The sequence below is a fragment of the Paramisgurnus dabryanus genome, chromosome 12 (genome assembly GCF_030506205.2).
Source record: "Paramisgurnus dabryanus chromosome 12, PD_genome_1.1, whole genome shotgun sequence".
NCBI classification, from domain to species: Eukaryota; Metazoa; Chordata; class Actinopteri; order Cypriniformes; family Cobitidae; genus Paramisgurnus; species Paramisgurnus dabryanus.
The window spans coordinates 20,269,633-20,296,581 of record NC_133348.1 but is presented as its reverse complement, the minus strand read 5'-3'; the positions used below and the strand labels follow the sequence as shown (position 1 = coordinate 20,296,581).

The window sequence follows — 26,949 nt, the reverse complement described above, 5'->3', positions numbered from 1 at the left end:
TTTGCCATATTAGAAAGGTTGCGCAAAATTTGTTTTATATGGGTAAAACTACCCAAACAACTTTATTTACATTTGATCTTGTTCCAGCTACAACTGATGAAAAACCATTTATGTTTGTATTATATTTTCCATTTTGAATCAGGCGGCTTTGTGGACATGTGGATTCTCAAAATGCAACAATATAAAATTGAAATAATGAGGTTTAACATCAAATGTCTTGTTTTGAAGTTCATTTTACATTGATACTGGCGTACTCCGTGTCCTCTACTGCATCTTTCTTCATGACAGCTGGTGTGGATGCTGTTTTAACAAGAAATACAGAAGAATATTCAACTTCATCCTAATGAAAGAGACAAAGAGCAAAGAGTTTGTAAATGCCTACATTTACGCACATGGACACATTATTGCATATATCAATATATCAAGTAATCATTGTGTAAGAGTGAATTTGTGTTCACCTCATTATCTAGTTTTCTTTTTAGTTTTGGAGCTTCACTGTTTACCTTCTTCGTCTTTTTATGTCCTACAACATAAATGTCTTATAAATCTCAGCAAGCTGTTATAAATTATGTCAATAGAGATCAATTTAATCAGTTAACATGCTAGGTTTTGACATTTACTGTGAGGACGACCAACACTATAAACAACTGTTTATCTTCAAATATCAGTGAATACATACAATTATACATTTTTAAAATATATAAAATACTGGGAGCTCACCAGCTGTCTGTTCATAATATGAGTTTTGTATGTGTACCTTTGTATCTCCAGTAGATAAATACTGGTAATGCCAGTAACAATACTGAGGCAAATCCAGGCATTAAAATAACATCTGTGAAGAAGCAAACAAACATATAGAAATACCCACACATGATAAATGAGTAACGTATGCACAAAAATATGTGAATGTATTTGGGAGAGATTTGGGAACTGTCTATAAGTATCTTTGCAGATGTATGACATCTGTTAAAGAGATCAGCATTGGGTTTGCTTGTGGAGATACCTATAAGGCAATAAAATCCCCAGGTGGTGTTGGTAACCCAACATCTCTGTCTTACTCTCCAAAATTCCGGTTCACTGAAGGTCTATTGAATCTATGTAATGTCATATACATTCTATGTTGTGCTGCTACTAAGGTTTCATCTACATGTTTGGTGTCATTTTAAAGGTCATGGTGCGATGGTTAAAAAGGTCTAATGTCTTTAATTCTAAGAGAAAGTGTATAAAAGTTTAGAACTTAAGACTTAATCTGCACTCCTGTTAGGGGTGTCTCATCCAGATGAGATCTAAGTTACAGATGGTTAACAGTCCCTTCAGTTCGCGAGAACCTGACCAACCAAATCCTTATTTGAGACTTTTATGATTCTTTGTCTCAGCTGTGTTTATAAGGTAGCTTGGCAAAAAAGTCTTGGAAGCATTCTTTAGCAAGAATCTTCTCCACACTTTATTCAAACATAATGGAAGCATCTGTATTCAGAACACACTGCTGTGTGTCTTTAATTGCCAGGTATGATTTTGACTTTGTGACTTTTATTTTCTATGCTGATCTTTTTAGTTGTTAATATTTTTATTGACGAATTGAATAACCAAATGATTGATTTAAGTTTAACCTGCCTGGCATAATAAATTGTTAACCTTTATTCATTTTAAAACTTGTCAAGTCTTTTATTATACTTTCAGTGTTTAAAGAGTAACTAAACCCTAAACCAACTTTTTTTAGTTAATGATCTGTAAGAATGATGCTTTATTAGTGCTGTTCATTGATTTTAGTAAGTTTTTTGACATTTGGATATAAAGTGTTTCAATACTACAATATATGGTGTAAAAACGTCTGAGTGCTGCCCTCTTCAGGTTGAACGGTGGCTACTGCAGTTGAATTTTCCTATTGGATGTTGGGTCCAAGAAATAACTCGTGACGTAAGCAGGATCAAGCTCACCTCGCCCTTGTTACGATCTCACCACACACTTAGTTCGTCCCCTCTATCTCCGTTGGGATCTGCCCACTTTTCTTGCATTTTTCAAATATTGCAGTGGGTGGAGTCAAGCTCTGACCAGGGGTTTAGTTACTCTTTAAGATAAATATACTGTAGGGCGCATAGATTAGTTGAATTGCCTCTATTGAAAATATGATTGGAGTAATCGCCTCCCCATTTTAGGTTAAATGGAGAATTGCCTAAAATATAGATGTTTTATGGTTTGTTGTTGTTTCTATAAACATTGATTTAGACTTCATATTTCTGTGAGATGAGGGCACGAATTGTTTATTCAATCAATGCCCGCCACCACCCAATTTTGTTTTGGGCAGCTGTAAAGCGTGACCCTCTTCTGAACAATGGTAACTACAAAACTCAAAAGAAGAAACAGAAACTCTTCCAAATCTCGAAGATAAATGAACATTAAAAACGAACAAATCTTTCTTTTTGGTTAAAAACACATAAAATAGAGTTTAAATTCAAATTATACTCTTCAAATGCAGTCCCGTGCAAAGCATGCTGGGAACTACGAGTCCACTGCCTAGTTGGTTATGTTTAATAATAAAATCACGTAGTTTCAACACAAAAATATTAAGTTAATTTCCTTCTTACAAAGTTAAGTGGATTATACATGATAAAATGAAGTTGAATTTACTCAATTATGTGTTCATTTAAAATTACTCAAAGTATTCAAATTATTATGTTATTTTAACACATATTTTGATAAAAAAAATAAAAATAAAAAATTGTAACACAGTTTACTCATTTTATTTAGATAAATCTACTAAGGCACAGAAACACTTTCACATCAGAATAATTTTGATAATTTATAATTTTAGTCAGATTATAATTTCACCACAGAGCTCAAAGAAATAAATTGAAACCTAATAAATGGAATTGTTCTTCTAGAAGCGCTAAGGAAGGAAAGAACACGAGCTCCCTTCACAGGTTAGTGGGTGGCTTCTTACACAGATGCATGTCAACGTATTCCACTAACCTAACCTCTTCCCTAAACCTAACCCGTACAGTCTACTAATACTCTAATGACATATAGTTGCATATTAATGCAAGTTAGTTGAAATTGTGGAAAGTGATTTCTAGTAGAATGTCTAAAGTGGACTATTAAAATAAAGTGTAACCAAAACGACTTTAGATGAATACAGCATTTCATATCAAATACCCAAATATAACACTTTGACAGATGTTGTGAAGATGTTTAACATTGATCATTTTTGTAAAGCAAAAAAGTCCATGACTTACACAGAGGTATGCCATATGGTTGATGTGTTGATCTGTCTTCTGGTTGTTGAGTTGTTATAAGCTTGTGTGTTTGTTGTGAAGGTTGATATGTTGATGAATAGACCTTTGGTTGCTCTGTTCAGAGCAAAATCATTGTTAGTGAATATAACACTGTAACACAACAGAGCATCTGTCATCCTACATCTTTACCTCAGCTTTTTAACAGTTTGGATTTCTCAAACAAAACAAATAATAATGTTGTTCAAGTAACAACACACAGAAGATAAAATCTACCTTTAACATGAAGTCTGATGAAGATAAACCTGTTAGACACAGAACACTGATAGTCTCCTTGGTCTTCTTTGGTCAGTGATGAGAGATGTAGAGAGAGATTTCCTGGTGTGGTTTGATTTAACAGTTTACCTCTGTTTTTGTACCTCTCAATGTGTTCAGATGGGTAAATTTCTTCATAATTAATGCTTTCTATATTAAAACGCCATTTAATCTGCTCAGGTTTAGCCAGTGGTTCAGTACAGGAGCAGGGCAGAACTACAGACTCTCCAAGATATCCAGTCAGCTCTTCAGTGCTTTCTGTCTTTGTCTGAACCAAATGACATCCTGATTGAGAACATAAGGATACAAATTTTATTCATATTTAATAACACTGATTATAAATCCTTTGTAACATTTAATAAATATAGGCACAGTCAGGGGCGTCAGTTTGTGTTGAAAAGTGGTGGGGACAAAAAATACTCAGCATAAAACCCTAACAATGTCGACTGCACATGTAACAGTCCCTGCAAAACCAGCTCAGCCAAACGCAACATATGTGACCCTGGACCACAAAACCAGTCGTACACTGCAAAAATTATTTTCAAGAAAAAATGTTCTTTGTATTTTTGCCTTGTTTTCAGTAAAAATGTCAAAAAATTCTTAAATTAAGATGCGTTTCCTTGATGAGCAAATTACCTAAGAAAATAAGTCTAGTTTTAGACCAAAAATGCCAAATGTAAGTGATTTTGTGCATAAAACAAGCAAAAAAATCTGCCAATGGGGTAAGCAAAAAAATCTTGAACATTTTTCTTAAAAACTTTCAAGAAAAATTCAAGGAAAAATTGCTTACCCCATTGGCAGATTTTGTTGCTTGTTTTATGCACAAAATCACTTAAATTTGATATTTTTGGTCTAAAAACTAGATTTTTGCACATCAAGAAAAAGCATCTTAATTTAAGAATATTTTAGATATTTTACTAAGAATTTTTTTCTTGAAAATCTGACTTTCTTACTTAGTATTTTTGTCTTGTTTTTAGTAGAAATATCTAAAAATTCTTAAATCAAGATGTATTTTCTTGATGAGCAAAATGACGTAAGAAATCATAGAAGTCTAGTTTTTAGACAAAAAAATATACAATTTAAGTGAATATGTGCTTAAAACAAGCAAAAATATCGGCCAATGGGGTGAGAAAAAAATCTAAAAATAAGATAGATTTTTTTCTTAAACACTTAATTTAAGCAAAATGTTCTATATTTTTGCTTGTTTTAAGCACAAATTTACTTAAATTGCATATTTTTGTCTAAAAACTAGACTTATTTTCTTAGGTCATTTTGCTCATCAAGAAAAAGCATCTCTAATTTAAGAATTTTTTGATATTTCTACTGAAAACAAGACAAAAATACTAAGTAAGAAAGTAAATTTTTGCAGTGTAAGTCACACAGGTATTTTTTATTAAATTTTTCAGAACATTTTAACCATATGCTTTCAAAAAGTGGTGGGGACAAAATCAGCCATTTCAAAAAGTGGTGGGGACATGTCCCCACCGTCCCCAGTGTAAATGACACCTATGGGCACAGTTATTGCCTACAGATTTTAAGAGATTTAATAAAGGAAATAGCTTAATAAAATCAACTAAAATCAAATCAAAATAATAAGTGTCCCTATATGGTCTAAATAGAATCAGATAGCATGGTAAAAAAATAGCTGTAATTATGCAGCTGGTTGCCAGTAACTTAGAAGATAAAGACTGAAAATGTTTAATGTTCATTTAACTTGAAACTGTTGCCAGTAAATAACATACATGTAAAATCTACAGTAAGTTACTGGCAACCAGCTGCCAGTAATACTGTAATTTCTACAGACATTTTTTGTCCATCAAAAAAATACACTTTGAAGACATTTAACCCCTTAAATCAGTTTTCAAATGAACTTTTAAATAAAAATGTACAATCACAAGAAGTGACAGCTGTGTAATATATCATCTGATTCTAAAATACTGATCTTACCTGCACTGATGTGAAGCATAAATAAAAAAATGTATAAACAGTCCCTCATGTTTTATTAATCCACACTCAGTAATGTTCAAACTCTCAGAGTAATGCAGAGATGGTAACATTGATCTTATTCTGTGATTCCTGTAAATTGTTAGTTCCTGTATTTTCACATACACATTATATTTCCTATTTAAGTCATGCTCAAACAGGTCACTGTTTTGGCCATAGCCAACAGAACTACATTGGGTGGATTGGGGTATGGGATATTTACACCTTGATAGCAGCACACACAAGACAACAACATTCAGAACCATATATTGTTAAGGTTTATTTTCATAGCCCTTCACCTGAAATTTTCTTTGTTTTATTTCACTCTTACAGGTTTAATTCTCTAGGGTATTACATTTACACATTAAGCTTGTTTTATCCAAAGTGACATATACAGCGCATTAAAGTATGTGTGTTAATTGGGAAACAGTGTTTCTACTGTAATGTTCAAACAAAAAGACTGACAAATAACTACTTGTGTAAGCATGACTAACAATATATAGAATAAGAAAACATGCAAGAAATTAAACAGGAACTTGAAGTTTTCCAAAGAATAACAACCACAGTCTGAGATCACTTCCTGTACCTTTCTGAATTATTCTGTGAGAAGAGATTTCATTAAGCGAGAATTATCAAGACCTATCAAGAACAAAGAATACTGGACTAACAATCGGGCTTTACATGGTGTTTTTAGTATTGAGTTTATAGTTGGGTAAGATTGCCACCTAGTGGATAATAGCTGAAATATGGATTTGATGTTAAAGAACAATAAAGAGAATCGTTTTCTCTTTATTGACGAGATGACTCAACAATATTGACATTTATCTGGATATTGCCATTAATTGTGCAACTGTAGAAAAAACTATGATTAAAGACTGTGGTGTTTATGTTCATAAATCAGAATAAAGGATGAGAATGGACTGTTTGCTTTTTTTTGACAAATAATGCATTGCTGGGTGTAAATCAAAACGGACGTTCTGACTAGAGGGGATACAGCTAAGGCCAAATCTCGCGATTTGTTGGGTTTAGGGTCATGTGGTTGAGGGTAGGATTAGGATGAAAACAGCGGTTCTGGCCAGATAGAATACAGCATCTCGTTGGATGTTGGATTTAGGGTTAGGTTTGAGGGTAGGATTAGGATGAAAACAGCGTTTATCTGGCGAGATTTTACGAGATTTTGGCCGTAGCTGTATCCTTCTAGCCACAACCCAAAAACTGATGTATCTTTTAAATATTTCTGTAGTACTGACAAACATCAACAGGGGGCAATACTTTCAAAACAAATCTGCGTTACGTCACATCAGAATTGCCGTAATTGCGTCATGACGCGCTGTACTACATGAGCGCAGTTTAATTCACGTATTTAGGTAAGTAGCTGGATAAAATGGCGTCTACGTGGAAAATATATTTAATGGTAGTGCAGTTTATCGTCTTGTGTATCCTGACCAACACCCAGTCGAGACAAATAACCACGGTGAGTGAATCGAAATGGCATTTTAGGCAGTTTAATGTTTTTCTGTGTGTTTACGCCACATCCGCGTACGCGCATACAGTGTATGCTGCATGTAACGTGAACAGATATATAATTACTAACGCTATATAACTAACTACTGAACAATATTGTTGCTTATAAAGCTTCTTAACGCATTTGTTGACTGCTATAAACACGTTTACGTGCCTTCAGGATATATATTTTTTGTTTATTCAAAGCATAATCGTGAACTTCAAAACATGTCGGAATATTGTAAACAAACGAGTTTGATTGATTGATTGTCGTTTATTTCACAGGAGACTGTAGTGCTGAATGTGACAGCGGTTGATGTAATTCAGACAAAGTACAATGTACAGGTAAAATAATAATGCAATTATTTCCTGCTGATAAAACATTAGAAACCATCACAGAAATTCTAATGGATTAAATTGGTTTTACTTGAAACCAATGGATTCTGTGATTCTCTATTATTAGTGGCGAATGTGAACCAATAGAATTGATGTTGTTTCTTCACCAGGGTTCACGTGCTCAAATAAGGGACTGGTATATTACATCCATGTTATGTTTGTAAAGAGACGATGATCATTTAAAATGTCTTTGTTTCAGATCAACTTGACTTTAGATCTCTGGGACAATGAAACATTCATTAATGGAGCTCCTATTAAACATTCAGAAGTCACAAGGATGAAAAGTCCTGTTCTGCTGTGTAAGTATATTTATTTTATTTAATGTTTATAGTGCTACAATATCATCAAAATGTTTGTATTACTCACTTATTTGTCTTTGTAGTGGATGGCTATAATGGGAGCTCTAAGACAGCAGGCGAGTTGGTTAGCAGTGAGCTGAGGTTGATGCTGAATCGCTCGTATATTCAGAGTGATGTTGGAGATCAGGTTCAGTTTCTCGTCCTGAGTCAACAGATAATCCAGCTGGAGGATGAAATGGTTTGTCTCATTTTAACTGTGTTTATTTCATGTATTGTAGCTGATTTACAGGAATTACTTTCTGATAACAATAAAAAACAAAATAGTTATGAATATTTCTTTTTAAACTACAGTTTTAGTGCTATAGGTTAAAATGCAATGCATGATAACTGCTCCCCATGCTTTATATTTTGTAGGTCCATCAGCCAGACATCTTTGAAGTGGAAATCCTGTGGAACCAGACCGCTGAAGAGATCACACATGTGATCAATGCTTACCCTTCATCAGCAAGCAAGATCTCAGCCATCCCACTAGAGAATGACATCTTGGTGACTGACACGTCCATACACAGTGAAGGTACGTTTACTGTGTGCTTTAGATATAGTATTGTGTAAATGTGATCTTGCATTTACAGTTATGCGCTGACGCTTTTATCAAAATTGACTTGCAGTGCATTTTTATCTGCGTTTCTTGGGATCAAACCAGTGCAGAGCCACAAGAAAGCCACATTTTTGGTGCAGTGGATAAGACTTTGGTGACTTTCGCCTTTGGTGTGAGAGACCTGGGTTCGAATCCACTGTGAAACACCATTGTGTCCCTGAGCAAGACACTTAACCCCTAGTTGCTCCAGAGGCGTGCGACTTCTGACATATATAGCAATTGTCAATTTGGATAAATGTAAATTAAAAAATGTACTCCACTCTCTGAAATACTTGATTTCGATTGGTTGTAGAATCCTATGGATCGAATACAGCATCGCCCACAATGTGGTAGTTTTATGTGTGTTGTGGCACTCTGCTGTCTCTTTCCTCTTACCTAATATACAGTAATACTCTTATGAATATTTTATGTCCATTACTGCACTGGTTTGGTACGTAGTTGTATAATAATCACGAAAATCGCCATTCATTGCAAAATGAATCGCTCCAGGTTGATATCAGGCCTATCTGGGTTTGTTTTTTTGCTAGTGGCCTGCTTAATGTACATTATCTGGTGCTTTAGTGTTGAGTTTGTGATGCTCACAGGTGAAGACCAAGTGCTTAACACCACCAGCCACTATCTGTATAAAAACGCTGAGACTACCCAGGAAGAGATCGCAGCTCCGGGGAAACTTCCAGAAACGCCCTTGCGGATGGATCCAGATACCCTGTACGAGTTGAGAGAGGAAGAGGAAGGGAATTCTGATTACATCCTGCCTGAGGTTCCTCTCCGAGGTTCCATGACTTCTTACAGCGTAAGTGCTTGTGTACTTGTGTCAGGCTGGTACTGTTTATGCTGATACGAGAACGCATTCAGTTTGGGTTGGTGACACCTGTTTTGTTATTTATATGTGGGCAGGTGGTTTGCCAGTGGATTGAGGAGGTGAGGGATAAACTGAGGCGCTTCTGGTCGGATTCAGTCCCACTTTTCTTCTTGATCATGTGGGTGGTGGTGGTTGGTGTTGCAGGCTCTGCCGTCATCATTAAGATCTTGGATCTTCTGTTTCCCTCCTGTGAACACAGGTATGACCTGTAGCGACCTATTATTGTGCCTTTTGTGCTTGGTCTAATTTGAAATTATGGTTATTTAGCTGAAGTTAGAATTGTTTTTGAGATTTTCAACCAAGTGTTATTGAAATAAAATTGTAGATTTTACAAGTAATTCACAGTGGGATTTAAAGAAAATTTGTGTTTTTCTTTCCTAGGGGATTTTTTCATCTGAATCCAGAGACTCTAATGCCAGATGATGAAAAACAGTGTTTAGTAGATAACATGGAGGTAGAGGGAGGAGCAACAGAAAAGCATATTTTAATAGAGAAGTGATTGCGATGAATGTTTTCATCAATTTGGTTATGTGGCTTTATTTGGTTAAGGACACCAATGACTTTAGTGTAGCACTTTAAAGACAAATTCTGCAACATTTCCTAATGAAACAGAGTTCTATTTTCACATTATCAGACGTTTATCGTTTTGTTTTCATTGCTGCACTGTGCTGAAAGAAAGAAAAGTGTACATTTATTGAAATGTGCACAGCAACGGCATGTTGAGCTGGACTTGTTTTTGACCACTTTGGTAAAGAGGATATTACTGGCACCCATGGGGTATGATACCATTGAAAAAAAATTGGTAAAGTTAAAAATTATGTCAACAAAAAATATTAAATGCAGCTGATTTTGATCTATTCTTTACTGTTTTTATAAGTGACCTGTATGAACTTTTATTGCTTATTTGTCTTTAATAGTATTTGTGTCTTTGTTTCAGCATCAGATATAGATGTGGCATTAAGCATGCATATTACTGGCAACGTGTGCCCTGCATTACTTTTTACCTGCATTGGATGATTTTGACATTATTTTAATCTGTGTTCAATCTTTTCTTGAATGTTGTTTAATATTGTTTGAAGCACTGTACTGTAGTGTTATTTTGTAAAGACAAAGGATTTTATGAACATTTACATTTCCGTTGGACTCCCTTTCATTGAAGCCCTGAATAGCTACTGGCATTTGATTAAAAAAAAGACAGCGTTTAGTTTGTATATCAGCATGGAAATATGTTTTTCTTCACGGTTTGTTACATCAGTAAATACTGCACAATAAATGGGTTCGTCTCATTGAGTCTCCTTATTCAATTTAATCGTATCCATTTGTCATAAAAAGTTTATTCAGCAAAATATAATTCTACATATCAATCATCATCAAGAAACATCACTACGAGAAAACCAGAATTGGTTCATAGTGTTTATAAAAGTCAAGTACTGTCATTAAGACAATCTAATCTTGGTCTAGTGCTGGAGTCTTTGGCCTTTAAATCAACCACACGATGACACAGAAAGAACAGTAAACTCAGTCATTTGCATAGCTCTATAACTCTATAGTTAGTTGCACTTGGAGGCATGGTAGTATTTGCTTATCAGTGGCAGTGTGGTTTTACACATACAGAGCAAATCATCACTGTTGTATAAACAACAAACAACCAAAGCATCAAGCCCTACTGTCTGCACATTATAGCAATGGTACACAGAGCGCATTTTTAACGGCATCAAAACCAGTTTTTCACACCCCGATAAAGATTTGCAAAATAAAGGCTTTTGTAAGGAATGATCTCCTGGAATGCATTTAAGCCTTGGTCATTGAAAATTTACAAATTCTGAACTTTAAGTGAGCTCCTGTATCCAAAGTGTCAATGATTAACCAAACTTACTTTTACTATTACTAACCTACTAAATATTAAACTTCATTTAAGGCAAGTCCTATCTGGACGCTATTGTGTGTTCTAGGATGAAACCGCTCTATGGAATGAGTGAAACTGACCCTCGGTCTTCCAAAGTGCTTATAATGATTGTAAACTGGTCCTTTAACGCCGACGTGAGTGTCGGGGGCTTCAGCAGGAGCCAAACTCTGCTATCCACTTCTCATACTTCTCCAAGTCGGCAGCAGATACAGATTTCGAGACTTTCTTCAGTGACACCTCAAAATCCTCCATTGTAGTAGGCATTTGCATCTCGTCTTTTGGTACACTTCGGATTTGCTCAGGGGTCAAGCCTTCAATACGTCTTCTCATTGCCATCAGGGATGCATCTCTGCAATTATTCAGAAATAAATAAAAATGGATGGTGATAAAAATCATTTATTTTTTAAAATGTCCAGAAAGGTAGCTAATAATCCCCTACAAGGGTTTACCTTTAGGATTGCATTTGTAGAAATTGATCTAAATTGATTTGATTGAATAGACTGATCTAAATGTTAGTCTTATGGCATACTAAATTAAGTGAAACAGAATGGCATAATACCACATATTAATGTGTTGTCTACTGCATTTTGTCATCATGTTTCATTGTACATGACTGAATTGAAATTTAGAGGACGCTTTTATCCAAAGCAACTTTGAAAAGTGAGGAAAACAACAGAGGGATTTGTCTTAAAGCCGTTCTAAGCGAATCTGCGAGACGTTCGTTTTTGTTGACGTTTGAATTGTTTTCAAACAGACGGAGCGTAGCTAACTCCTCCCCCTTCCTTCCGTGCTTTCATGAACGAGCCCAACCCCCACCCCCAAATACTTCTTGTCGTTTATTGGCTGGAACACTTTGTTATGGTTTCTGTTTGTAGGTTTGGCCACTGTGTTGTTATTGCCATTTGTGAAGCCTGGGCTGTCTACAGAGATCGCATTTTACAGTTTGATCAGCGGACAGGCAGCAAGCAGATAGTGAGGAGATGTTTGCTGTATGTAACAAAAAATGTTTTATGGTCTAAAACGCGTCAATTCGCTTAGAGCACCTTTAAGGGGGATGCACATCGGGCGAGAAGTGGCGTGCCAAGTCGTGTGTAGGACTCTCAGGTATCGCACACCAAAGGTGCACATTAAATAGCGCAAGCTTAGTGAGATGGAGTCTACTTCCAGATACAAATTATGTGGTAGAAACATATATTAATGATTTTGGACAAATCATAGTTTAACATTTTCCATCGTCCAGAGTGACAGCAGACATTGTCAGGCACCTCTGATGTATGTACATTGATAGAAAATAATGCATTCGATTTTTAAATACATGAGGAACAATGCTTCTCACAAGGTGTGCGAACCCCTTTAGGGTTGATTTGCATCATGGGTAGTGACAGGTGTACCAATGGTGACAGGTGTACCTGCATAGGTTGGTGATGTCAGCACCAGAGTATCCCTCCATTTGCTCAGCGATCTTGTCCATGTCAACATCATTGGCCAGATCCAACTCCTTCAGATTGATCCTGAGCAACTCTACCCTCCCTTTAGCTACAATCACATTGCATACAAGAACATCCCATGAGCACTCAATCAGAAATGAATGATTTTTAAAGGTGTAACCCTGTCTGTTAAATCCAGGCTTAAGTCTCAATTTAATTATGAGCATTATTATTAGGAGCATTAATGTTTGTATAAATTCACTGATTTCACATCGATTTCAATCTTTAATCATGGCCTTCTTAGTCAATATTAAAGATTTCAAGGATATATTTTCAAATAATGTTTTTATGTAGAAAACAGTACATCACTGAAAAATGTTTTTTACAGACTGGGTGTCATATCTATTATAGTAGTTAAAGGCGGGGTGCATGATTTTTGAGAAACGCTTTGAAAAAGGGAGTCTGGCTGAGTACCAAAACACCCTTTTAGCCAATAAGCAGTGTGTGTGTCTACTAACCGACATTGTTGTCTGGGTTGTGTATATGTGGAGTGGGTCTATCAAAATAAGGTCCAGATTCTATTGGGGTAGGGGCGTGTTTGTTTAGGTGATTTCAAATGTCAACATTGGCTTTGAGATTGTGCACCCCGCCTTTAAAGTCCTTTAAGTTGTACCTGTATGATGCTTTGATGGATTCTGGGTAATTTCAAGTACCTGAGGGCAATGGGATATAAATTCTCTTCTCTAATCGGCGTCTCAGAGCTTCGTCAATGTCCCAAGGGAAGTTGGTGGCTGCTAGAACCATAACCATTTTTGAAGGGTCATTTTCAGACGATCCACCAACACCTGGATAACACAAGTGATTATATTTAACAATCAAATAAAAAAAATCAATGTATCATGTCAACTTATTTACTCTTTTAGCAACAAACTGCATACTGTAGAGTCACACAGACATTAATGACTGTAACTGACTGTTTAACACTGACTGTAAATTATAGATTTCCTACACATAATGATGAGTTATCCTTTAGGTGCGTGTGTCCGTGCCAGCCATCCACTAAAGCAGTTTATTTACAATGTGTGCATTTGTGTGATGTCTGTGTGAAAAAAAAACAGTACCATCCATCTGGACAAGCAGTTCAGATTTGACACGTCTGCTGGCTTCATGTTCCTCTGAGGTTCCTCTGCGGCTACATATGGAGTCTATCTCATCAATGAAGATGGTAGTGGGGGCATAAAATCTTGCCTGTGTGCAGATGCCAACAACACACAAATGTAGGCACATTAACAGGAAAAAACACATGTAATTATGTCTGTAAAACTCCAGGCTAAAGTCTCAATCTCAAGTCTGATTTCAATCATGACCTTACTCAGTCAAAAGATATCAAGGTTATATTTTTAGGATGATTTTATGTAAATTAGAAAACATGACTTGAGCTGGGTTCTTACAGATTGGGTCTTATTTGGCTGCCATATTAAATGATTACATGTATTAATGAGGGGCAAGAGTGAGCATGTGTGTTTTTGTGTAACATGTTAAACAGGAAGTGAATTTTGTGAATTTGTAAGCACATGTGATTTTACCATTTCAAAAAGCAGCCGTACGAGTTTTTCAGACTCTCCTCTGTATTTTGAGGTGAGCGTGGAGGAGGAGACATTAAAGAAGGTTGTTTTGCACTCCGTGGCAACAGCTTTAGCCAATAATGTCTTTCCTGTGCCTGGAGGACCCACCATTAACACTCCCTAAAAAATAAATGTTAGTTATATAGCAAATACATTGCTCCATGAAATTACATTTTATTGCATTGAATTTAAAGTTAATTGGTAATTTTTTATGTTAGTAAAGCTGTTTTGGAATCAAACATTTTTTTCATTATGTTTATATAACCCACTCTCTACACCAAAGTCAAGTACATCTTATGTAAACATAAACGTAGGAAAAACAACTATCAACTTAAGCTAGAAGTATAGTCCAGTTTTATGCATACGCGAGGGTCCGTGTATAGTGTGTGTGACGCAGATTTCGTCATTAGAATAGTATGTGCACACAGTGTCTGCGCACCGCTGGATTTTTGTAATGCACGTACTTTGTATGCATAGGTCGCGCATGTGCATACAGTAGAATGTAGTATGTAGTCCAGCCATTGCATTGCGTTAGTTTTGGGATGAGCCTTTTGAAATCCACTTACTATGTCAACAACTCCACATTCATATGATCACATTTGATTTTCTATGAGGTTTCTTGGGCATTCATACCTTCCACGGGCGCCTTATTCCTTTAAAGAACTCGGGCATCCACATAGGCAGAACCACAGCTTCTTTCAACAGCTTCTTTGGTTCCTCCAGATCAGCAATATCCTCCCTATAGTAAAAACAAATATTTAAGACCTTCAAATGTAAATGTTTGACACATTATTTCTAATATACACGCAAGAATTACACAAGGGACACTTTATAAAGTTAAAGACGCCTTAGAAACAGGTAAAGAGTGAGTGTATAAACAGACCATGTGACATTAGGATTTTGTGAGATGATGTCTCTCTCCAGAGAATCAATCAGGTCTTTATCTTCTCCTCCTCTGTCAAATCTCTTCACTTCCGTTTCCACACCATCAGCTTTATTCTATAGGAAATATATAAGGACAGAGTGTTTGTCATATTTTAATTTCTTTACTAAAGGTTTCTGTGCATTACACAATTGTAAATTTAATTTGTGATGCTAGTTGAAAATCTTTATTTTATTGTGCATTTGTCAGCAAGATGTGTATTTGTAAAAGTGGTTCAAGATGATATTTACATAGTAAACAGAAAGAGTGCAAGAAACCGGATGCACAGGTTTGCATTGTTAACACAGCAAAAGGAAATGAAATTTTAAGTAAATATTGCATCTATATTGTCAGGGTACGACACAATAGGACTTTTCCAAATAGTAGACAGAGACAGAAAACATGTTTAATGTAGGTAAAAGCTCCATCAGTCAGCTGTCCTCACCTTTTCATCTTTGGGCTTTGATGCATTTTCTTTCTTTTCTTTGCCTTTGTGCGGTTTCCCCTTTTCACCATTGGCAATGCGCGGTGATGGGCGCTGCTGGCCACGGGGGCCGACGCTTAACCTGTTACCGTGGCCTTTACCATCTTTATACGGTCCAGAGGATTTTCTCACTACAGTTGGAGAAGACCTGTTCATCACACACAAACATCTTACTAGGGCGACGTTGATGTAGTTCTTTAAGAATTATATTGAGCTTGCAGAAAGAAATAAGAGGGCAAATTCCTCATTCAAATGTTTTTTTTTATAATACCATCATGTATTATGTCAGGGGTTCCCAAACTTTTCACTACGCAACCCACTTAAACAATGTAATCTATCTCAGGACCCACCACAATATTTTTTAACGAAAATATGGGGTAAACACACATATGTTGTCTCTAAGAAAAGAGTAAATCCTATTTTCCTGGTTAAACAGTTTTTCAATTGGATTAAACCGTCATCTCAGTGTACGACCAACAAGTGGATCCCAACCCATAGTTTGAAAACCCCTGGATTATGTAACGGCCAGAAGAGACTTGAAAGAGCTCTTTTTAGTCTGATCTTAATCACATGATATGACTTTTGATGTTTTTTTTAACACAACCACATCTAAAGACATTCACACACAATTATGCCCTTGCATTTCTGTGACTTTTATAGGTGTTTTGGACTATTGGACTATTTTTTTAAAAAAATCATTATCAACGCATTTTAATTAATAGATTAAAATGTCTGTAATACAGTTTCCCAAAAGTAACATTTTGCTAGCCGAATAAAGTGTTCATATTATTTATAAAATGATATACCATTATATAGAATGTATTCATTATAAAAATAGACTTACCCATGGCTGTATAACATGCCCCTAAAATGTTTATTTTTTTCATCATTGTGGAAACCTTTAAAGTAAAACTAGGGATCCACAGATATGGCACAGAAACCATTTGTTCTCACTTTCAGACATCGGTCAGTTGTTTAAAGACAGCCCACCGATATAATACAACCTGAACTTTACTAAAAAAAGAAGATAAAAGAAAATAGATGGACTACATACCTGTGTTCCACATGTACAGGTAAAATATCATTGTCCTGGCTGAAACTACTAGGTTTAGATGGGGTCGACTCTTGGTGCTGGAAGCTTTCAAGTGTGGTCATGATCTCCTGGACATGCTTGGTTTCTTCATTGATCTCCTGCCAAACCTTAATGAAAAACACACAGACTGTCAACACAACTCCGTGCTATTAAAGTTATGTGCTAGATGTTTGCCTAAAGAAACTCAAACCTGTTGCCATTTCTGCTGTAGAGGAGAGTCTCTCAAGGAGTATTGGTATTTTTTAATCTGCTCCAGGACCCCCTGATAACAGACCACTGCAGAGCTGTAGTTTCCCAGCAGGGCATATTCTCTAGCCAGCTTCACATTCTCATTGATCTCCCCCAAACTCATGCTGTAAAGGTTTAGATATGACAGATGAACATCACAGACAGAGATAAACACACGCCCTGGGTGTTTTCATGTTATGATCGTCATAAAGCACATTGTTATTCACATAAGAGCTGCTCGTTTGTAAAGAATTGTAACATTTTATTAAAGACAGTAAATAATCCAGAGAACCAGATAAATATATTGTTTCAACGTTATTTTCATCTGAGATTAATCATTAAGAGACAAAACAGCTTAACGGTTTGTGTACGTATCGACTTCACCCGTTGAAACTGGAAAGATCTACTAACCTGTTAACTTATAAGCCTCAGAGTTGGTAAACACACCTGACCGGTTTACTAAATAAAGTCACACCGTTCAAACGATCGGCGACTAAAAGCCATGTGTGTGCTGCTGTGGACAATGAGGATTCATTTGAAAAAGTAAGATCCACAGTCACACAAGTCCACATCAGAAGTTCAGCACTTGTTTAGGAAAGGACTTATCAGTGTGAAGGCGGAAACAAATATTACCCGCGCGGACATTTTTTCAATATAAAAGTCGGGTGTTTGTTATCGGGTGATATCACATAGCAAATAAATCATATGAAATTTTCTAAATGTTGCAGTGATTAAATATCCATTTTTTAACAGATATTTTAATAAATCATTTCACGCTACAATTAACTGTTATTAAATCTTTCAAAATGTATGTCGTTTTAACTACATGTTTTTTTTCAAAATAAAAGTCACAGACGGCCGTTTCCAAATAATTCAGAAGATATTGAAAACACGTCCAAAAGGATTTATTGTTATTTGCACATTTATGAACAAATGTCAGTTCATCATTAAGATGAGGAAGATGGCAAGAGACCAAAGATGGATATCAGAATACTGCTGGATTTGGACAATGTGTACATGACAAAATATTACTTATATTTGATGTTTCTTTCTCAAACGCACAGACAGAGCAGAGAAATGTGAAACGTGTGCAAAATGTAACTAAAATACTTCCAAATGAAATGTATATGCCTGGTAGAGATGCAGTTGTTGTCTACGACTTTTAATATCCAAGGTTAGAATAGTGTTGACTGAAATTACAAAAATTTCTGATGATCTTTCAAAAGTTTTTTGTTGTGCTCCTGGGTATGTGGAAGAAATGTCAAGTAAAGTTACAGTAGTCAGAATCTGAAAATGTACATCGCAAAGCACGAGTTAGCATCAAAGTTTATCAGTTTCAGTGAGAAATGTCTAAGTATGTGGGTTTTGGTAAAGGCACATTTTTTTCTTGATAACCATGAATGTGTCTGGAGACAAATACTGAAATACAGATGGACTTCTGGACATATCAAACATGATTGGCAGTGCCATTTGAAGAACTGTATTCACATTTAGATGCAGGTGGATGCAGACAGGACGTGGGTGGGAAATACTGATGGGCATCTCGAATCAACCTTCACTCTTTACATTTCTAGTCAACATTTCTTTTAAAGAAAATCAACAAACATTAAAAAGATGTGCAAAGTTGACAGATGGTAATGAGAGAAAACTATTTCTACTCATTGTGGTGATTGACAAGAGAGACCACTTCAATCAAAAACTACAAATTCAATAAAATAATAAAATTAAGAAAAAGGCACATGTACAGCAGCCTGTGTGTGTATGTGTGTGTGCATCCATGTTTGGGAGGAGGTCTAGCAGCAGAACTTCTGTCGTACAGTTGTGTCTTCTGGCCCCTTCAAAATGGCTTCAGTGTGGTCCTTTATTGGTCTGTGGCTGTCACAAGCTCGAACCACTGTCTCAAAGCATCGCTCAGTGTCTCTGGGAGAGCGTTCACATTTCGCAAGATAACGTAGAAGGGAAAGGGAAATTCCTCCATGTAAGACCGAATTTCCGGCAGCTCACCCGGTCCTTTGAATATGGGCACTTTAATATCCAATATTGAGTCCTGGTATGAAGAAATTGATGTAATAATATAACAACAGCTATACATAAAACATAAAAATGCTACATAGTTTTTAAACTACAGTAGCTAAAAATAGCTAAACTGCATTCAAACACACAGATGGTTAAGAACCAATTTCTTACCCTGGAGTTGGGGTTGTCCAGCACTACAAATATGACAAAGATGTTTGCACTCCGAGCGGCCTGGACAGCAGCTGCGACTCTTTCCTTCCCTTCCAGGAATAAACCTCTACCATCAGAAACTATCAGCAATAACTGAGACGTTTCTATACAGAGATGAAGAGTGAAGGAGAGATGGTGAGCAATAACAATATTTTACTTAACATTACTGTGATAAATTAATGTGATGAAGTATTTTACCAGTGTTCGGCAAGCCAGGGTTGTGTTGTTTAGCTGCTAGAAACACATTTGTGGAAGTCTCTAAAAACTAGAAGTTCAAGATCAATATGATTATTGTGTTATATAACTTTACAGGACGTAGTAATCATTATACTTTATATTTGAAAGTGTGATTAAAGTCTCAAAAAGTTTTACTTGAGCTATTCTAGTCTTCTTCTGCTGGAACTGACAGAGCCGTAGTATTCTTGCTCCACTTTCATCGTTGAACTGCTGGTGGAAGGGGTGGAGAAGCTGGACGTTCTCTCCAAAGCTACAGCAAATGAATTAAAAACAAATAAATGAATCGACCAGGTCATGCTGTTTTTAAAGCAGCCAAACTGAGAATCTGAGCCACAATATTTTAGCCATGCAAATTTGTAATATAAAAGATTAATATTAACCCACCTGCACACAGAAACCTGTCCCACTTCCAGCAGAGTTAGAGCATTTACTATGACAGAGACAGACTCGAATGCCAGCTAAAGAGCACAGGTGACACAAACAGAAACACAAACATTAAACATTGTTTATAACAATAATAACACAAACATTTCCATTTAAGAAGTGGTTGACCTCAATATGAGATCGAAAGATTATCGACCAATGAGATTCACCGTTATTGATGTGACATTTGAAGAAATCAGCTGCTAAAGCCGCTAAAGGCTGTCCAGTAAATAATGAGATAATGATATTAACTGAATGCTTTCGGCACATATTATATGATCATCAAATACTTCTGCTTCAAATCGGCTTAATCCCGGCCTCAGGCTATTTAGAAATACTGGTTTGTTGGCAAAATCAATCAATGAAACGCCATGCTGATTTTTCAGCAAAGTCTTTTAAGTGCAAATTAATGGACAACAGAGCAACAAAACTTGCATCCTTGGACCTGAATTATACTCAAATGTGGCAGCCACAGCACCCCTGTGTGCTTCAGTTTCTTAATTTTTACATTCTGACTGTCATGTTTCTAGTTGCATCTTTAGTGATTTTGCACCTGTTTATTGTGTCTTTACCTAAGAAGTTGATTTATTTTAGACGTTTTTGCAAAAAAGCTTGCATGCACTTAGAGGGTTTTGCAGCGAAAAACAGTCAAATTTGTTGAATACATTGACCTGACTAAAGTGACATTTGTGGAAAAAAAGGCATTTCAATTACTGACTAATTACCTTTTCACTTCTATTGAAGTGAAATTATTACCATAAAATTTAAAATGAAAACAATTAATATAAAATTATTTGTTTGGGTTGAACTAAAGAAAGAATTTTATATATATTTGGGATGACATAAGGGTCAGTTATGAGAGAATTTGAATTAATTTATGCTTTGGTTTACTGCACCTGCTTTGAATGGTTGTCCACCATGCTGGAGGAGTCGTCCACAGCAAGACAGATCTGGTAGTTCCTCTTGCTGGGTTTTGTTCTTCTCAGCCAGATCTTATCCTTGCGGAACTGACTAGCAATATAAGGAATGACCTTACGCATGTTCAGCCGTTTGCCGGTGCGAAAATCTCCCCTGTATGGGTCATCAAACAGACAGCATTAATGTTGAAAGATCTTGAAGAAAACCTAAACATTTTCTAGTCATCAGAAAATGGTAACTATGAAAATAAACTTTTTTCTCTTAACGATCAATCCTTAATCCTTGAGTTAAAAGAATAACAGAAAAAGTCACCTGAGTTTGGCTGCCTGCGTGGGCTCCAGGATGAGTCTCAGCTGTTCACAGAGTTGCTGAGACAGAGGAGACGTCAGAGTCTGATACTGATGCCACATCGCTGATGCAGCGCTCTCCTGACAGACGGAAAAAAGAGAAACAAGAACATGAATCCCTGAATGTGAGATAAGGAAGATCAGTAACATGTAACTGCTGTTATGATGTCACCTCTTCCTGAGATCCTAAAGTCTGTCTCTGCCACGCCTCCAGCTGAAGCTCCATCTCTTTTCTCAGCTCTTCTGGGTTCTTCAATGGCTCCTGGAGTAATACACATAGATTTTCTATACAGTCAGATTTTTTTGCCGATTTATTTATCTACAACACACCACTAAATACATTTTACAAGATTGTTGGATAATTTGGTGAAGACCTTTTGCGTGTCCATCAGTAGTTCAGGCACAGTGTGGATGGTGGACTCATTACTCCTCTCTTTCATCTCTTCATCATCACAGCTCCTCAGCGTCTCTGGCCTCTCCTCTTCTTCAGCGGTCCGTTCCTGTGTCTCCATGTCTCCACACTCCAGACCTGAGTATAAGCATTGTATAATATTGTAATAATATAACACCATTTTGTGTATCACTATTAGCATGCTATCAAAAGCTAAAAACTTTGGAAGCTTTGGTTTGACTATTCACAATGAAAAATGTTGTTAACCAGTACTTTAATAATACTGTGTATATATACGGTTTCTCACACAGATTCAATATAGGTATGTGTGTATTGCACCTTTTTTAGAGGCTGTATTGTTATCTAGTTTCTCTGGCTTGAGCTCCTGGGCTTCAACTGCTTGAAGGTCCTTCTCTTCCTCAATTTCCATGGCAATATCATCTTCCTCTTCATCTACTTCCTGGTTCGTACCAGTTGGCTTCTGCTGCTCTGCACTGGCAGCATCTATGAAGAACACAAAAGGGCAAGCAGAGAATTCATACCACAGCTCAGTGCTAAAGCTCTGACAAAATAATTAATTATTAAATATTTGGGTATAATAAAGTAAAATAGTTTTTTTTACTCTTACCATATGTTTGTGCGTCATAATTTTCCTCTCCTTGTTTAATATGTTCGTACAGGTCTGACTCCTGTTGCGTGTTGGGCTGTGTCTGATCCTGCGCTCCCTCCTTTCTGTTTTCAACCGTACGCAAGCGCTTATTCACACGTTCATTGTAATCGCCCATCGAGCGCTCGTTATCAGCCTGGCCTGGTTTGCGTTTGAAACTCTGGCAGAAAACATAAGGATGATTATCAGTACCATTTTTTGTTTTAAACCTGATATCATGTTTTGCTTAGGTTAAAACAATTAAGAGCGCTTAAAAAGTCTAACCAACTGACCTGTGTGTTTTTCTCCCTTTGTTTTTGTGAACTCATTCTGGCCGTCAGCTTGGAGTCGTGCCCCTCTGACTGACTAGCATCAGCCGCTCCACTGCCATGCTCCTGTGGACATGAATGGATTGGAATTTATAGTGTGCATATTAGTAATGTGTGGGTTCTCTGGGATTCAAACCTGTGATCTTGGAGTCAGAAACTACATCAACAGGAGACTAAAATTTATTTTCAATGTTTGTAGGGGGATGTGTACCTCTTTGGCCTGGTCTCTCTCTGAAGCTGCTCCAGCCAGCTCTACCGCGTTGTCACTCTGAATGTTTTCCTCTCCTGTCTGTCCGTCTGACGCATGTTCCTTCCTCTCTGCAGACTCCATCTTAGCATCATCGTCATCCTTACCCTCTTCCTCTTCGTCCTGAGAAAAGTCATTGTTGTATTATTTATGACAGTGTAACTTTCTTATAACAACTTTAGCTTTTGAACAGGTGAACACACCTTTGGTCTCTGGCCTTGATCTGCTGGTATGGATTTGTCCTCCTCTTGTCCTTCTTCCTGCTCTTTATTTTTTTCCTCTTCATCCTCTTCTTCTTTATCATTTTCTCCTCTCTCATCGGTTTCAGGATCTATATCCTGTGATTTTTCTCCTTCTACATCCTCATCTGGTTTCTCCTCCTCTCCATGTTCCTCCATCTGACCATCTTGCTGCTCATCCGTCACCTCTTCTTCTCCAGCTTCATCTGATCCATCTTTCTCTTCCCCTGTTTTCTCATCCACTTCCATGAGTTTGTCATCGATGTCAAATGGATTGTCCTCTAAAATATGTCAAGGGACACCTTAGTTAAGACAACTCAGTCTCTGACACAAAAATCTTTAATGTTCAATATGTTTTATAAGATGTCCGAACAACATACCATCACCACCTTCTCCATCTTCTTCATCTTTGCCATCATCATCGAGATTAAGCTCATCTGGCAAGTCCATGGCTTCTGGATCTGGCTTCTTCTCCTGCTTACCGTGGTATGGGTCTACTTCATTCTCATCAAATTCCCGCTACAATTAAAACATACAATGTGTTTAAAACCTTCACTTTTGTAAATGTGTGTTCTGTGGGAAAAATGGGAAAAGAACCAACCTCGTCCAGCTGTTCATGGATTTTATCTTTCTCTTCTTCACCTTTTTGATCATCTTTGTCCTCGTTCTTCTTATCCTTTGAATCTCCAGCATCTGTGTTGTCGTCCTTTGCAACCAGCTCTGACTCTCCCTGTAAAATCCCATATGATACTGAGCTCTATAAATTTAAAAACGTTATTCTTAAATAAAAAGTAAATAATCCATTAGAGTACCTGATCCATCCCTGCACCGGACTCATCCTCTTTATCGCTATCAACATCATCATCCTCATCGTCATCTCCCCACATTCTCTCGTCCAGAGTATCTGTCTGACCGTCACCCAAATCCCCCATCTTCTTATCCAGCTCTTCATTTTCCTCCTTATCGGAGTCTTCCTCATCCTCTCCTAAACGTGAGGTGGGAGATTCATAATTTTGACATTATAAAATTCAATCTATAAACTGCAAAGTTTGTTTTTGATTAGGGGGGTTAAAACTATTTTATACATTCTGACTTAGTAACACTGTTTAAGAGTTGGATTCCTTATGCAACAACATAGGCAAAATGTCAAAAAAAGCAGTTGGACGCGTGATGGCGTATTACTGTGCCGAATGCACTTTACCAGGGTTCGTACAAGTTTCGGAATTTTTTTTAGAACATTTCTTTTATGGGCAATTTCAGTGCAGGAAGTAAAGTGGAAGTCCTTATATGGGCACTTTAAACGAAACAGCGCATACACACACACCAACCAAGAGCTGACACAATATTGTCATCAAAGAAGTGTGTTGATGTTTGTGAGGGAAATTTAAGCTTGCGAAGCTTCAAAAAGAACCCAGTATATGGAAACAATGGATGTAGTTTGTTTAACTGGGGTAGCAGCGGAGTTGTTCATGTGTGTTTGTTTAACGCTGAAATTTGTTGAAATAAGGCGGTCCCAACCGGGTCACGAGTCACATATGGTACCTAAAACGGCATCCAATGTCTGTAAGGGCAATTGGCACGTAAGTGCATATAATGTAAACGACATGAACATGTAGTGAGTTTTCCAAAGATAGTGGGATTTTTTTGTCGTGACTCGCGCCGCCCTCGGTACGTCTCCAAGGGGTCAGGGTTATTCGGAAAGTATCAGTAAAGCTGATCCGTCTTTTATTATTCTGATAAATCTAAAGACTCTTTGAATATATGAAGGATGTAATACTACACCATAGGTACTCAAGATTAACATGAGAAGAGCAGAAACAGCGTGAGCTTTAAACAGTTATTAGAATCACCTGGTTCCTGGTCTGTGCCATCATGCATCTTTCCATCAAAGTCTTCAGACATCTCGATGGCATTGTCCTCCTCTTTGATGTCACGTTGGTCCTGCTCCTCCTCTTTCTTTTCCTGACCTTCCTGGAAGGTGTCTTCAACCTGGACAAGGCCATGAAACCAAAATGATTCATTACCAGTTGTGATTCAGTATGACACCAGTCAAAATTCAGTTTAACCACAGAATAACAATGGTCAAGACTTCAAATCAATACCAGCTCACGATTCACGCTACTTTTTTATTAACTTCAAAAACAGTTTGAAATGTAGCTCAATGCTACTTGCATTACTGTAGCTCACTAGGTAGAGCATTGCATTGATAGCATAAAAGGTTGTGGGTTTAATACCCGAAAAACACACATAATGATAAGTTGTGAACTCACTGTAAGTTGCTAAATGTAAATGTAACGTAAATGAAATTCAAAATTTTCGTTTGACCACTTTAAAATTCAGTTAAAATTGCTGCCAGATTTAGTTTTACATAAGTTAGAATGTGTAGTTGAGCAATGGTTTATTCACTAACTCACCTGATCCTCATTCTCAATCTTATCGCTGACGTCTTTCACTCCATCTCCCTCTCCTATTCCTCCACCTTCATAGTCATGAAACTCTGTTGCTCCCTCGCCGTCTCCTCCTCCCATCAGCTCCTGGGGTAGACAGAAACCCTGTAGACGAATAAAAAAGAAACAATTATAAGAAACAAAAATTTATATATCATTTACTAGCTTCTTTTACTATGTTAAGGCTGAAAGACAAGCTACAAAAGACAAGCTTTAAAACAAGGTAAAGCCTTTTGCAAAAGTACGCGTATAACTGCTATGTCTATACAGACACTAGGTAGCTATTCAGTTTGAGCGACTAAAGCGAGATTACATACCTTCTGCGCGAGTTCAGTGAAGACGTTAGCGAGAACAGACAGGAGCTTGCCGGTGGCACGGTGAGCCCCCATTATGATGGCCAGATAATATCGCACCAGCTCAGAGTACACACACAACATGGGCTCCAACCGCACTAAAGCACTACAGGCCTCTCTTATCTCCTGCGTATACAAACAAACACACAACTCCTCTTTTAAATCTGCTGAACATTTGTACTTATGTCAGGGGGATATTCACTTTAAATTTAAAGGGTGTATTTATATTATTTAAGTCTCCAGAGGGTAGCATGTGACATGACTGACCTGTAGTTGATGAGGTGGACAAGCATCCCTGTGTGATCGAAGTCTCTGCAGCAGCTCTGTTACCACTCCATTAACCTCAGGTAAAGAGAGACAGGAAACGTCTCCACTCAGGTCCTCTTCAAGTAACTTGCTCAAGTGTCCTGGTTTCAGGAGCTCCTCTAATATCTCTGAGTCGCTCTCTGCAGACACACAAATACATTTTATTAATGCTGTCCTAAACAAAGCAAAGCAAGCTAAGCGTGTTTTGTTTGAAGTCTCACCTCTCCTGCTTTCTGACTGCTGATCTTCCTGATGTTCTTTCTCTTTTCTCTTAACCAGAGTCTGAACCGCACACAGAACCACATTTATTGCTTTCTCCAAGTCCTCAGAGAACTTGACTGGAAATGGATCAGAACGGCCTGTATGTGGACACGTTGGGAAGAAATGCAGATGCAGGTAAATACAAATTTATGACATGCAGACACTATCAATGAATTGCCTGGTTTAATATAGTAAACAAATAAATGCAAACCAACTACTATATGCACAAATCAACCCACAAACTGTTTTCTGTTACAAACTTCATTATATGGCACCCTTCATTTACACTGGAAAAGCTTGTTCCTTTAATTTTACAGCCATTAAACATTAACCATCACATGATACTTCCTAATGATAGCTTAAAGGCGCTCTAAGCGAATAATGTGCGACGTCACTTCCTGTTGATGTTTGAACTGTTTTCAAACAGACAGAGCGTAGCTAACTCCTCCCCCTCCCCCTCCCTTCCGTGCTTTCATGAACGCGCCCAACCCCCACCCCCAAATCCTTCTTGTCGTTTATTGGCTGGAATACTTTGTTTTGTTTTTTTATGCTAGGTTTGGCCATTTGTTGATATTGCGGTTTGTGAAGCCTGGGCTGTCTACAGAGATCGCGTTTTTTTACAGTTTGATCAGCGGACAGGCAGCAAGC

At 37.1% G+C, this 26,949-nt stretch overlaps 4 protein-coding genes across 4 annotated transcripts in view; 1 reads left to right on the top strand and 3 right to left on the bottom strand.

Moving 5' to 3' along the window:
* Positions 1-229: 229 nt before the first annotated feature.
* LOC135738618 (uncharacterized) lies at positions 230-5,511 on the bottom strand. Its single transcript, XM_065256698.1, has 6 exons — positions 5,493-5,511; positions 3,507-3,830; positions 3,234-3,347; positions 758-832; positions 459-523; positions 230-340 (listed from the first exon to the last, which is right to left on the bottom strand). The coding sequence occupies exons 1-6, from the start codon at positions 5,509-5,511 to the stop codon at positions 230-232; spliced, it is 708 nt and encodes a 235-aa protein (XP_065112770.1).
* A 1,309-nt stretch (positions 5,512-6,820) lies between these two features.
* Positions 6,821-10,532, top strand: ginm1 (glycoprotein integral membrane 1). Its single transcript, XM_065257090.2, has 8 exons — positions 6,821-7,002; positions 7,317-7,376; positions 7,627-7,726; positions 7,810-7,964; positions 8,141-8,300; positions 8,969-9,177; positions 9,282-9,445; positions 9,628-10,532. The coding sequence occupies exons 1-8, from the start codon at positions 6,913-6,915 to the stop codon at positions 9,743-9,745; spliced, it is 1,056 nt and encodes a 351-aa protein (XP_065113162.1). The 5' UTR covers positions 6,821-6,912; the 3' UTR covers positions 9,746-10,532.
* Positions 10,533-10,560: 28 nt separating this feature from the next.
* Positions 10,561-17,534, bottom strand: katna1 (katanin p60 (ATPase containing) subunit A 1). Its single transcript, XM_065257089.1, has 11 exons — positions 17,343-17,534; positions 16,894-17,056; positions 16,665-16,810; positions 15,572-15,758; positions 15,088-15,203; positions 14,838-14,943; positions 14,166-14,324; positions 13,701-13,827; positions 13,293-13,424; positions 12,562-12,688; positions 10,561-11,501 (listed from the first exon to the last, which is right to left on the bottom strand). Exons 2-11 carry the CDS (start codon positions 17,053-17,055, stop codon positions 11,303-11,305), a joined length of 1,461 nt encoding a protein of 486 aa, XP_065113161.1. The 5' UTR covers position 17,056; positions 17,343-17,534; the 3' UTR covers positions 10,561-11,302.
* A 286-nt stretch (positions 17,535-17,820) lies between these two features.
* Positions 17,821-26,949, bottom strand: part of mdn1 (midasin AAA ATPase 1) — a 51,523-nt gene continuing 42,394 nt past the window's right edge. The window contains exons 79-100 of the mRNA XM_065257088.2: positions 26,262-26,399; positions 26,002-26,180; positions 25,699-25,860; positions 25,349-25,486; positions 24,785-24,923; positions 23,747-23,919; positions 23,536-23,664; positions 23,315-23,453; positions 22,899-23,215; positions 22,660-22,818; positions 22,413-22,514; positions 22,102-22,300; positions 21,813-21,977; positions 21,457-21,611; positions 21,255-21,344; positions 21,048-21,163; positions 20,714-20,888; positions 19,779-19,852; positions 19,530-19,644; positions 19,356-19,422; positions 19,119-19,261; positions 17,821-18,978 (exon numbers count right to left, since the gene is read on the bottom strand). Of these exons, the coding sequence (XP_065113160.1) occupies positions 18,793-18,978; positions 19,119-19,261; positions 19,356-19,422; positions 19,530-19,644; positions 19,779-19,852; positions 20,714-20,888; positions 21,048-21,163; positions 21,255-21,344; positions 21,457-21,611; positions 21,813-21,977; positions 22,102-22,300; positions 22,413-22,514; positions 22,660-22,818; positions 22,899-23,215; positions 23,315-23,453; positions 23,536-23,664; positions 23,747-23,919; positions 24,785-24,923; positions 25,349-25,486; positions 25,699-25,860; positions 26,002-26,180; positions 26,262-26,399 (3,260 nt within the window). The 3' untranslated portion in view covers positions 17,821-18,792. The remainder of the gene's footprint in view (positions 18,979-19,118; positions 19,262-19,355; positions 19,423-19,529; positions 19,645-19,778; positions 19,853-20,713; positions 20,889-21,047; positions 21,164-21,254; positions 21,345-21,456; positions 21,612-21,812; positions 21,978-22,101; positions 22,301-22,412; positions 22,515-22,659; positions 22,819-22,898; positions 23,216-23,314; positions 23,454-23,535; positions 23,665-23,746; positions 23,920-24,784; positions 24,924-25,348; positions 25,487-25,698; positions 25,861-26,001; positions 26,181-26,261; positions 26,400-26,949) is intronic.

Bases quoted from the DNA above. Each gene is read 5' to 3' on its own strand.
- LOC135738618 (XM_065256698.1), bottom strand. The intron at 3,348-3,506 runs GTAGATTTTATC...TGCTCTGAACAG, and splicing joins CATCAGACTTCATGTTAAAG to AGCAACCAAAGGTCTATTCA. The intron at 341-458 runs GTGAACACAAAT...CTCTTTCATTAG, and splicing joins AAAGAAAACTAGATAATGAG to GATGAAGTTGAATATTCTTC.
- ginm1 (XM_065257090.2), top strand. From the start codon at position 6,913: ATGGCGTCTACGTGGAAAATATATTTAATGGTAGTGCAGTTTATCGTC. The intron at 7,727-7,809 runs GTAAGTATATTT...TTGTCTTTGTAG, and splicing joins GAAAAGTCCTGTTCTGCTGT to TGGATGGCTATAATGGGAGC. The intron at 7,965-8,140 runs GTTTGTCTCATT...TATATTTTGTAG, and splicing joins TCCAGCTGGAGGATGAAATG to GTCCATCAGCCAGACATCTT.
- katna1 (XM_065257089.1), bottom strand. From the start codon at position 17,055: ATGAGTTTGGGGGAGATCAATGAGAATGTGAAGCTGGCTAGAGAATAT. The intron at 15,204-15,571 runs GTGAGGACAGCT...TATTTCCTATAG, and splicing joins CAAAGCCCAAAGATGAAAAG to AATAAAGCTGATGGTGTGGA. The intron at 14,325-14,837 runs GTATGAATGCCC...TTTATTTTTTAG, and splicing joins GAATAAGGCGCCCGTGGAAG to GGAGTGTTAATGGTGGGTCC.